A 12157-nucleotide genomic window follows, 5' to 3' on the forward strand; every position below is an offset into this window, starting at 1 on the left:
CTTAAATCATGTTTTCAAATTTTTTGATTCCATGTAGCAGGCCAGCCACCGGGCTCCATTAGATAACCTAACCCCCTTACTCTCCCCGGGAATTTAGCTTGTATCTGATACTGGTTTTCCAATATTCTCCTGATAAATAATATTTTTTTACGTTACCAAAAGACCAGGTACCAATAACATAAAAAGGCAGACCCAGACTCTCACTATCATATACCATGTTCGGTCAAAAATACACAACCCTAGGCCCCCCGCATGGAAAGACTCTTGATCATATTTCCGACCCATAACCTTGGAGCAATCTTATCATTACGCCAAACCCTCCCACAAATCACTGACAAGCAACAAAAGCAAATATGTACCTTTTGTTAAATACTATGAGTGACCTTGAGACATGGCAAGTAAAAAAAACAAAAAACAAAATAGCTTAGCAAAAGGAAAGGGATATCATGGTGTTTGGATGCCACATACATATATTGACAACATACGAGAAGATCATTACTGTCGCTACCAACATAAGCCTGGGATCTGGGAGATGAATGAGAAAAATAAGAGAAATTCTGAACCTGTTTAGGCTTAATATCAAGACTGATATTAAGACATATTCATGTATTGAAATATATGTATCGATATTTCAATGTTCAACACATCTACACCCTGTTGATTGGGAAGTCCAATATAAGGCACATCTGAACCAACAGGTAACAGATGATCATCATAAAATACATGAAAATATGCTGACATATTCATGCATCGATATTACAATGTTCAGCACATCCACACCCTGTTGATTGTGAAGTCCAAGATAAGGTACATCTGAACCAACAGGTGACAGATGATCATCACAAAATACATGAAAATAATGCCGACCCCAGCTTCATGATTTCCATTATATTCCAGCTCTCTGAGCATATATCATTTTGCATCAGATTGGTGCACGAAATCGCCGACTGACTGAAGCATAACTAGGAACGCAATCAACTGCAGGGCCAGAACATGATGTAAGTCAGATATTCACTTTCAACTTAGCCGAAAGTTAGTAGACCGAGAAATAGAGGTTGAAAAAGGAAAAGTAGACAACTAACCATCTCCCAAAGATGCCATGGTGAGCGGTGAAGAAACAATCTTTTGGGCCATCATTGTGAGATCATCTAGAGTCAGTTCATCTAAGCAACGCAGAAAATGCTCCACAGGTTTCCTGTATAACAATCAAAACATGTACAAAATGAGCTATTTTGAAATTTGAAGTTCTTCCACAGCATGTGGGCAAAGGCACCCTGTAAATCAGTAAATTACCGGCACCCATAAGTCAGAATTTGCCTTCCAATGTCCTCTGTAGCAATTGCCTGTGAAGGAAATAGAGGAAATTGCATGAACTTCAGGAAACTACATTCAGAAGAAATTTAAGTATTGATGAATCAAGTTTTCAGTTACTCTGGATTCCAGGTTCATCAAAACAGCTGATTTTGTGGCATTTTTGGCACGACACAGTTCAACCTCACTAACTGGAAATCATGTTACGAGATGGATGTAGAATGAGTCATTCAACACATGCAATTTAAATTTTCTCAGCAAGATAAAAGTTGCTAAGAATGGTAATGTACCCTGGCCAGGGGTTGCAATTGCTAGCAATTCATTGGCTGCAATATCAACTGCTTTAGCCACAAATTCTGATCCCTGCACCAGAAGATCATTAAAGAACATTTGAGACTTACGGTTTAGAAGAAACCTAATGACTTGTTCAATATTCCTACTTCAATGCTCATAGATCAATACAACATACAAGAAACAACACAAACTCACCGAGACATTTAGCTAAACGGATTTTAACAATACAAAAAACAGCTTATAGGCCCTGTTTGGGATTACTGTTGGCAATGGAGCTTTTAGAGTCTTTGAGAATAGAACTTTTGAGAAGTAGAGCTTTTGAAAGTAGAGCTTTTACAAAAAGTTATTTGATGTTTAGCAATCACATTTATAAAGTACTTTGAAACTTTAACATATATTTAGTAACTAAAATATAAAAAAATAATACTTTTGGTATGATAAAATGATAATAAAAGATACTGCATAGTATTGTATAGTAGAGAATAATATAATATAATATAATATTATATTATATTATATATTAAAATATTATTATACTATATACTATTATTATCTTATAATATAACATAATATTATAATACAATATCATATTATTATAATTATAATATAATTTATAATGTAATATAATATATTAGTTATAATCAAATGTAATAATAGATTATAATATAATATATTAAATTATATTATATTACTATAATATAATTAGATTATATTATTATTAAAATATTATTATGTAGTATTGTATTATTATAATATAATAATATTATAATAGATTATATTATATGTCTATAACATAAATACTATTATATTTTAAAATATTATTTTATTATACAATATTATTATCATATAATATAATATAATACATACTATAATATAATATTATTATAATTATGATGTAATATATAATGCAATATAATATAATGGATTATAATCTAATATAATAATAAATTATAATATAATAGATTATATTATATTATTACAATATAATAATATTATATAATAATATAATATAATTATATTATTATTAAAATATTAGTATATTATATTATATTATAATAGATTATATTGTATGTCTATAACATAAATATTATTACATTTTAAAATATTATTTTATTGTATAATATTATTACCATATAATATAATATTATAATTATGATGTAATATATAATGTAATATAATATAATGGATTATGATCTAATCTAATAATAATAAATTATAATATAACAGATTATATTATATTATATTATTATTAATAAATATTGTTATATCAAATTATATTTTAATAATATAATAATACATAATAGATTATATTATATATTTATAATATATCATAGTATTAATTTATTATTATATTATATTATATTTATAATATAATAATATAATATGATATAATTATGAGATTTGTTAGTGGATATTCTATCATTAAAAAAATTTTATTTAAATCAAAACAACTTTCCAATATTAGTCAAAAAGTACTTTTGGGAAAAGTTTTAAAATAAAACTTTCCTCAAGTAGACCTTTTCCGTTTTCTGACAAAGCCAAAATAGTTTCATAATTTTTTACCAAATATCACTGTATCATCCCAAAGTGCTTTCTGACACTCTAAAAGCTTAGCCAAATAGAACCATAATCAGCAAGAGATCTTATCAGCGAAACAGCACAGATGATTCACTTCTCCTTTTTATGGTTGCAGCACATTTCATCTAGATTAAAAAATAACCAATTCTATGTGAAATATTTGATAGTTTTGTTGAAGCAAATGCCCATAAGAATGGAGGATTCATAAAGCTTTGTAGGTGTCTATGTTGAACTTCAATGATTTACGACTCAGATGATTCACTTCTCCTTTTTATGGTTGTAGCACATTTCATCTAGATTAAAAAATAACCAATTTTATGTGAAATATTTGATAGTTTTGTTGAAGCAAATGCCCATAAGAATGGAGGATTCATAAAGCTTTAGTGAGTATATATGTTGAACTTCAATGATTTACCACTCAAGAAAAGATGCAGCCACCTGGATCCCCTCCCCCGCAGGCTGCCCTGCTTTGTGGCCAATCACCTAGGCCGCTCTTAGAGGTCTGGCCACTTATTGGGTGTCCAAGCAGTCCAACCTGGCCTAGGCAGCGCAGCTTGGTTCAACTATGACCATATGTTGGAACTGTGGATTAACCAGGGCACTTTGGGATTCAAAGAATGTCAGGCAGAAAATATTGCAATATTTTATACTATCCTCAATGGTCCCCAAACATTTCACTTAGTTACACCTACAGGTTTCGTTAATTCTTGATTGGTTGTTTTCTTTTGTATTTATCGGTTATTCCTGGTAGAATTACTTATTGGATTAGCTTGCTTGAATATCATCCCTATTTTTTTTAGTGGAATGGATGAAAAGTACTCACACAATTTGTACTAAGACTTTGATCATCAAAAAATATTTAGGGTTTTATGTGTGTATACCCTCTTATGGTAACAAAATTACGTGAATCCTTTTTCCCTTTACAAAGTTGCTATTTGTATGCATATCCTTATAAAATGCTTTTGTCTCAGGATATTTCTTGGAATGCCAAACCATGCCATCTAACGTCACGAAGAAGCGAGCTGTTTAAACTTGAAATTATTGAAATATCATTAATAGGTAGATGTGCAAAATGAATAATTTATAGCTGTAAACATGCAAATAATAAACTTTTGAGGGTATACACGTACAATAAGGGTATGCACACAAATAATGAAGTAGAGGGTGTATTTATGCAATGTCAAATATTTATAAAATGGTATACACATTAAAAACATTTTCTATTATGATTGAATTGGCTGTACTCTAGTCTAGATCTCAATTTTAGGTGTTATCCTTTCCCACTGCCAGATAGAAGTGAGCCGATGGGGGAGCGGATTTGAGGGCTTACAAGATTTGGTGTTAGATTTTCAAGGGGCAGAGAGAGAGAGAGAGAGAGAGAGAGAGAGGCTGTCAATTGGATTAATTTTTGACCCAACAAGATGAGTCGGACTTGATACCCATAAGAGAGATAAAAAGGGTCAATTCACAATTCTAATAAATTTTTATTTTAAATAAATACCAATTTAACTAAAGTTGATGACAGAATTGTGATGTCGAGAGTATATTTTATAATAGTATGCATGCAAATAACAACTTTACAAGGGTATTCATGCAATTCTATGTATTTACGAGGGCATACACACAAAACAAGACAAGTTGGACCTATATCCCATTAGAGCGATAAAAAGGTTAATTGACAATTCCATTTAATTTTTTATTTAAATAAATGTTTAATTAGCATCATCCACAAAACTGTCGCATCAAACGGTATACATGGAAAAAAAAAAGTATTTACAACGGTATAAATGAAAATAGCAACTTTGTGAGGATATTCACATATTCATATATTTAAGAGGGTATACATGTAAAAAAAAAATCAAATATTTATTTAATTGAAATGTCTCTTCAATAAAACAAACCATGAAGTAAACATAAAAATCTTCCCCCATTTACCTTTCTATAATCAAAAATCTTTTAATTTAGTTCAAATCTGGTTATTGTAATATATTTATGGATATTGATTAGTATTTAAAGATTTAAGTATACTATCTGACCCAGCATCTACCAAAGTGCTGGACTTCTTGGCCACTCACATACTCAACAGTCTTCTAAAACATTGAAGAGTTTGAAGAAAGATGATAAAAGAAAGAAGGATTTTTGATAGAAAATCTTGCAGTTCAAATTGAAAACAGAAAGGGCACCTTGTTGGAAAATCATGTAGGCATTTTGATAAGGAAAACATAATTTATTCAAATAGTGATTTCTGTTTTCATTAGATTATCTTTCACCTTCTTCCTATCTATCACTCTTGATTTTATCCAGTCCCACCTTAACATTATATTGAGAGGGGAGACGGTCACTGTCCTCTCATCAAAAAGCCACTTCGTCCACCACAAGCATTACAGCATATACAGCAAAAGAGAGAAAGCATTGGACAGAAGAAAACAGTAGCAAGCATAGCCTTTTTTTATGAAAGTTGATTTCACTGTCACACAAAAGAAAAATTATATATAAATCTGCAAGAACAAGCTTACCGTAGTTGAATGGATGCCAAACAAGCCAGAGTCATTATAAATGCTACTGAATGCTGAAAAGGATTGGACTTGCTGATACTGATTTAGGACCCGAAGATCTGCATTAGTGACCACATTTTTTTATTCATTTGCATTGTACTAAGTTCAACATTTGACATACCACAACCAAATTGACCATATGACAGCTAATGTGAAAGTAACAGCAAGAAACATGATAGTAGAATAGATTAGTGGAAATCAGTACTTCCTTTCAGCATAACAGAACAACCATGTGGCTTTTCAATTAACATATCAGTCCTTATAAGATTATCCATATATTGTGATTGCAGCAAAATTAGTATTGACTGCACTCTATCACAATTCCTGACAACCAAAACTATCTCACTTCATTCATCAAGATAGGCTGCTGATTTATCATCCTAATTTGACTTAATCAATGGAAAAAATAAATAAATAAATAAATAACAGCTGAGTGAGAAGGTATCATGAGTTAAAACATTAGCACTCACAAAGCCGAGAATGCATTCCCTTCCCTGGACCACCAGCAGAGAATGAACCACCACCACCCATCAAAGTCTGTTATAGATCATTGTTATTCAGATAAGATAAGGGGGAAAAAAGAAAGTAGAAGGCATTGGAGCTTCTTCAATGATGCTCCATGTTAATCATTTTAATACCTGCAGAACAGTCAGGACTGTTGCATCTTTATCTTGATGCCAGCCCCCTGGAACTTCGAAAGCTAATGCCACATGAGTTTTCTACTACAACGAGAAGGCAGATCAGAGAGGTCAAAAAGTAAACAAGAAAGTTTGGGGGGGGGGGGGGTGTTGTTTGGGTAACACGGCATAAGCACAAAATTTCATTACCTCCGAGTCTACTTTGTGCCTAAAATCACCACCAGTATAGGTAGAAGTTGGCACCTCCACTGGAAGTCCTCTTGGTAAGTCATGCAACAGAGGTTCTGCAATAGATAACAAGTACTCATGATCCACCCCAAATGCTGCCAAAACCATGCGATCAGCAGTATAGTTTTCCTGGCCAATGAATACATTCTTCGATTACTTGCACACATTATCATATCTGTATAACTTTTTTGGTATTGTGGTTTCATAAATTAACTTGTCTAGCTTCAAAGAGGCTCTGAAAAGGCTTACGTAATAAAACTTCCCAATAATAGATCCACTGATTCTTTCTAAAGCTGCCTCAGGGGCCATTAATGGGTTTCCCAGTGCACCAGAATAACCAGCAAGGTGAAGTGATTCCAAAAGAAACTGCTGAGGATCCTTTGTGATTTCACCTATTTCACCTTTAACTTTAGTCAACTGCAAATCACAACATGAAAACAGCCAAAACAACATCAAGCAGAAGGAAAAGACATAACAGACAAAGCATGCCAATATCATACTAACCTGCTCTTCTACCTCGCTATCAAGAAACAGAGGGTTCCTAACACAGTCAATAAGTAACTCAACTGCCCCCGGCAGGTAGGCCTTTAAAGTGTCATAACAGTACCCCATCTGCTCACGTGAGGCAGATGCACCCACATTGCCTCCAGTCACCTCCACGTCACGCACAATGCACAAGTGGCTGTGATTTTTTGTGCTTTTAAATGCCAATCTTTCCAAAAGATGGGTAACACCAATCGATTCCTCAGTCTCATATATAGAACCTGAGTCAACATATATCCCTAAACAAGCAGCAGGGCCCTGTCATAAGGCAAACTTAGGAGAATCCACATTTCTGGACTAAAACCAAAACATATGTACATAGGGTTAGCAAACAAAATTTCAAGTGATTTAATTGGATATAGCCAACCTGGACCATGTTTCCCATTTTCCCGAGAGGTTGAAAATATCTGACAAACAGAATAGGGAGGAAATATATTTACCGGTGCATCCTCAGATGCAATCTTTAGACCATTTGGAAGTGTTGTGATCTTTGTTGGATATCTTTCCATGGAGTCCGGGAGGCAGTGGGGAAGCTTGAGCCCACATAAGGGATGAAAAAGTGGAGGGAAGTGCTTCACATAGCTCCCTTCGGACAAGGAAAGGGTCTTATCTGACAAATATCGAGATGCAACATCATGACCCCAGGTCCTCTGGGGTTGCATATTGATGTTCGTCCTGCAATGACTCCCATTCTCAAGGAGCTACAATTGAAAGAAAGAAAAGGTAAAGAAAATGTAAGTTAAAAACCATATGATAGACTGATATTCATTTGAAAATAGATGATGCATAAGTTACTAACACTTTGATGCTCAAAAATTTATTAGACAGTTAAAAAGTGCACCGATACCATTTTCAAGTAATGGACTGGTCATGATGTTCATTAAGAACTATAATCACACCAACCATTTAAACATAACTAACACACACATACATGTATGCATTTATGCATGTGTACGTGTATGTGTATATCCAAGTAAAGCAGCACTAACCCAAGTTTCTGACTATCCTGGAAAGAGAACACATCATCATGCATGAGCAAAGAGCTAAAAATATTAATATAAATAGAACAGAACTCAAAAGATAGAGACAAAATGTATTGTTTTCATAAAATGCAAGTTATAAAACACTATAATACTAAATGTAGCTAAAAATACAACTGGAGATGCATGCAAAGAGAATACAATATTCAATAAACTATCACAAGCTCCATTTTTGAAGTACCTTTTCTTCGCACTCTTTTCTATATCATGGCACTTTCTACCAGTACCCCTTTCTATATCACAGATTAGTCTGGGAAAAACAAACCTGCTCCATTATGATACAAGGAACCACTGGCCAGGTTTTACCAAACAAACAATTCTAATATCATTATTATTTAACCCATTAGCAGCTACTCATGAACCACCACCTCATAGCCCTGTCTTCCACCTAGGCTTCACCTAGAACCACATACGCAGTTCAACAACCTTAGATCAGGTAGCCCACATAATGAACATCTACTTTTGCAACATTCCACCACCTCAGAATTAAGATTCAGAAATGTTGGTTATCCATTTAAATGCATGAACCTTCATCAAAGACAAAATAAAGACATTTTAAATATGCTTCCGAGAAAAGCGACCCAACCCATGCCGCCTTAACCTCCTAGAATCCTCATTGTCGTTATTATAATCAAGTGTATGGGCCATTTCAATACCAGTCCTCAAACTTGAATTTCATATAATTTTATAGCACTTTCCTGCCTGCATTGCTAATATATTTAACCAATGTAAATACAGCTCTCCCCCAAAAAATCAGACCGGACTGTCTTATGCTGGAAGAGCATGCATTTTCCTATTCCTTTCTGGATTTACCAAAATACCAAATCTCTTGCATCATATATGACACCCTTCTATCTCATCCATAGTATTGACTGTTTTAAAAGTTAAATAATTTGTTAGGCCATGAAAGAAAGAATTGCCCAATCCCTTCCCACGAATCTCATCACAATCTTGACAGAATTTCTAACACTCTTTTCCTAAGATACAGATCAATTGAACCAGCAAGATGGAACCTTTCAGATTTCTTCTAAGAATGAAACAAACAAGCAAAAAAAAAAAAAAAATCTGAAAAAAAGGACAACAATCCCGACAAGACCATGATTTCTGGAAAAATTATAACCAATTAAAGAAGAAAAAAAAATGACATAAAAAGAGAAAGAAGAGATAGAGCTAGAATTCGGTGGCGGAGACACTGACCTTTCGAAGAAGAAATCGATTCGAGGATCGAAACATTTTCTACCAAAACCCCGAACCTCAAAACCAAAACCCTAATCTTCTTCCAAATATATTTCTTGGGGCTCGGAGAGGGTTTTAGAAGCCGAGGGGAAGCTAAAATCATAGCAATGCCACTGTCTTTAACTAAAGGACCATCATACCCTTAAGTGGCAACGGATGCACTAATTAATTTTAAATACCTGTTGCACGCATAAATATTTTGGAGCGAGTGCTTGATCTACCGTCCGCTTTCTTATCCTTCCGCCCTTTGGTAAAGTTAAAGGCGGATTGTGGGTGTTGGAATGAATGTTTATATACGGACGTCAGGTTGAAAGGAATGTCCGGCCTGTCTAGGAATTGGGCCTGGGCCCAGCAGGTAGCTACCTTCCCAACTGGATAATTATACAGCTTGTATATTTATATTAGGCGTATATGTATGGTATAGATATAATTAAATTCTGCATTTCATATGACCAGCAATTAGTAAAAATGTTTTAGAAATTGCCCATCCAATCACATTAAATCAACAAGGTAAAATTGAAATTATGCAACTAAGGTTGAAGGAGTAAAAATATTTCATGTATATATTCATTTTTTATTATCGAAAAAGAAATCTCATGTGAAATTTGGACCAGCTCGGGCTCGATTTTAACTCATTGGGTTGTGTTTGATCTATGCACATTGAGTGCAGGCATAATTGAGCGTGGATCAGGTATCTGGCAATGTGAACCTAAACCACAGCCACTTTTAGCCTGATCTTCCCCATACAAAATGCATCCTTAGTTACAGTTCAGTCTAATTCAAGGTTCAAATTTTGTTTTATCAAATTGATATTGTTTTCTAAAAATCATTATCTATTCTATGGTTGGACGTATTTATATTTAATCATTTGATCGAGGGATGAATTGGTGATTTGAATGATTTACTTCAAGAATTTAGCAATTTAAGATCTTTCCTGTTGAATATATGTGAAATAGGAGATCTATGTATCCATTCTCAGGCAAGACAAACATAAATTGCTGTTGCTAGAGAGAGAGAGATCTTATAATGCACAACAACAATAGGAGAAAATAAAAGTTGTCGCTTCACCATTTTAATTAATGAATGAACCCCTCTAGTTATGAAAGAATGAATAGCAAAAAAAGTGGCTAATATTATCCTTCTCATGACCATGAGATTTGCACAGAAATCTTGCTGCATGTTCCCGAGTTTTAACTGTTTAGATGGGTCAGGTGCACCAATTTTTTATCTCATGCACCAACATTCATTGTCACCATCATCGTCACTGCAGGCTTGAATGTGATAAACATCTGCAAAAAAAATTCTCAGCTTTATACCAGCTGATCTTTGGGCTAAGATTGCAACTAGGCCCCTCTATTCTGTAACTCTCGGACCACAGAGTCCTTTCCGGGCTAACTAATTCTAGTGTAGCAATCTATGAGGCAATTTGGCTCTATGGCCCCAATAATATCTTCTATATTTTAATTGATGCATGAATGTTAACCTGTATTACCATATAATGCGAACTCTTCTATGAGTAAGATGTGTTTGATGGTCCGTGTTTCATCCTCTACCCTCTCTCTGTTCCATGTTTTGACTATAAGGTTAAAAATTCAAGTCCTTCTTCTAGCATTTATTATTCTATTTTTTATTTAAAGATAAAAATAATATGTATATCACGTGTGCAATATTCTAGCCATTTGTTTTAAGAAAAAAAGTCTCACGATCCTTGGATTAAGCTTGCTAAGAAATAGAACACGGCTTACATCCTCCACCATGTCTTTATAATTTTTAATGACAATGACAAACACATGCTCAGAAACTATAAGGAAAAATTCGTGCACCCTAACTAAACACCTCTGAGAATAAAGCTAGTTGTTGGATACTAGCATATCTTTTCTTCTTTTTTGGATAGGATAGGCTAGATTGTTTATACGGACCTGATATGGATACATCCAAAAAAATTCAAAAAATTGAATATTCTTGAAAGTCGAAAGAAGGTCTTCGATCTCAATCCACACCATTTTTCTGATATACTCTACCATATGAGAGACATTTTAGTCGACAGCACTGCATGGCGAATCTCAATAAAAAGACAGCTCCTCACCATACACTGGCTATCATGAATGAGAGGGTGCACCGCTGCTGATGATGGTTGCCTATGTAACCAGACCACCATCATGACGGAGTTCTCTCAATCATAAGTGTCTTTGTTCCAAGTCTCAATCTAGCAAAGATAATGCCTACCTATGTTGCCTACAGCTCTATCGTCGGAACCATGTGCGGATGAGGTAACAATCATCAGCAGCCAAGAATCTAGAGTCCAAGCCACGAATTACAAATCTTGTACCCACTATACTTCTAATATTGTCATCAAAGTTAACCTTGATATAACCTTGGATTAAGCTTGCTAAGAAATAGAACATGGCTTACATCCTCCACCATGTCTTCATAATTTTTAATGACAATGACAAACACATGCTCAGAAACTATAAGGAAAAGTTCATGCACCCTAACTAAACACCTTAGAGAATAAAGCTAGTTGCCAGATACTAGCATATCTTTTTTTTTTTTTGGTAGGATAGGCTAGATTGTTTATACGGATCTGATATGGATACATCCAAAAAACTCAGAAAACTAGATATTTTTGAAAGTTGAAAGAAGGTCATCGATCTCAATCCACACTATTTTTCTGATATACTCTACCATATGAGGGATATTTTAGTCAACAGTGCTATTAGCCTCACGGTAAATA

At 34.0% G+C, this 12157-nt stretch overlaps 1 protein-coding gene across 2 annotated transcripts; it reads right to left on the reverse strand.

The window, feature by feature from the left end:
• Positions 1-546: 546 nt before the first annotated feature.
• LOC105052086 (mitochondrial-processing peptidase subunit alpha) lies at positions 547-9543 on the reverse strand. Of its 2 annotated transcripts, XM_010932789.4 has the most exons (13): positions 9385-9543; positions 7588-7848; positions 7109-7405; positions 6854-7021; positions 6566-6733; positions 6377-6457; positions 6209-6275; positions 5700-5797; positions 1602-1674; positions 1432-1502; positions 1294-1343; positions 1083-1195; positions 547-978 (listed from the first exon to the last, which is right to left on the reverse strand). In XM_010932789.4, exons 1-13 carry the CDS (start codon positions 9418-9420, stop codon positions 923-925), a joined length of 1539 nt encoding a protein of 512 aa, XP_010931091.1. In that variant the 5' UTR covers positions 9421-9543; the 3' UTR covers positions 547-922. The 2 variants fall into 2 exon arrangements, with proteins under 2 accessions (XP_010931091.1, XP_073099596.1); XM_073243495.1 differs by lacking the exon at positions 9385-9543 and having other exon boundaries at positions 7109-7386; positions 7588-7723.
• Positions 9544-12157: the final 2614 nt, after the last annotated feature.

Source organism: Elaeis guineensis, chromosome 9 (genome assembly GCF_000442705.2).
Source record: "Elaeis guineensis isolate ETL-2024a chromosome 9, EG11, whole genome shotgun sequence".
In the NCBI taxonomy this organism is placed as follows: Eukaryota; Viridiplantae; Streptophyta; class Magnoliopsida; order Arecales; family Arecaceae; genus Elaeis; species Elaeis guineensis.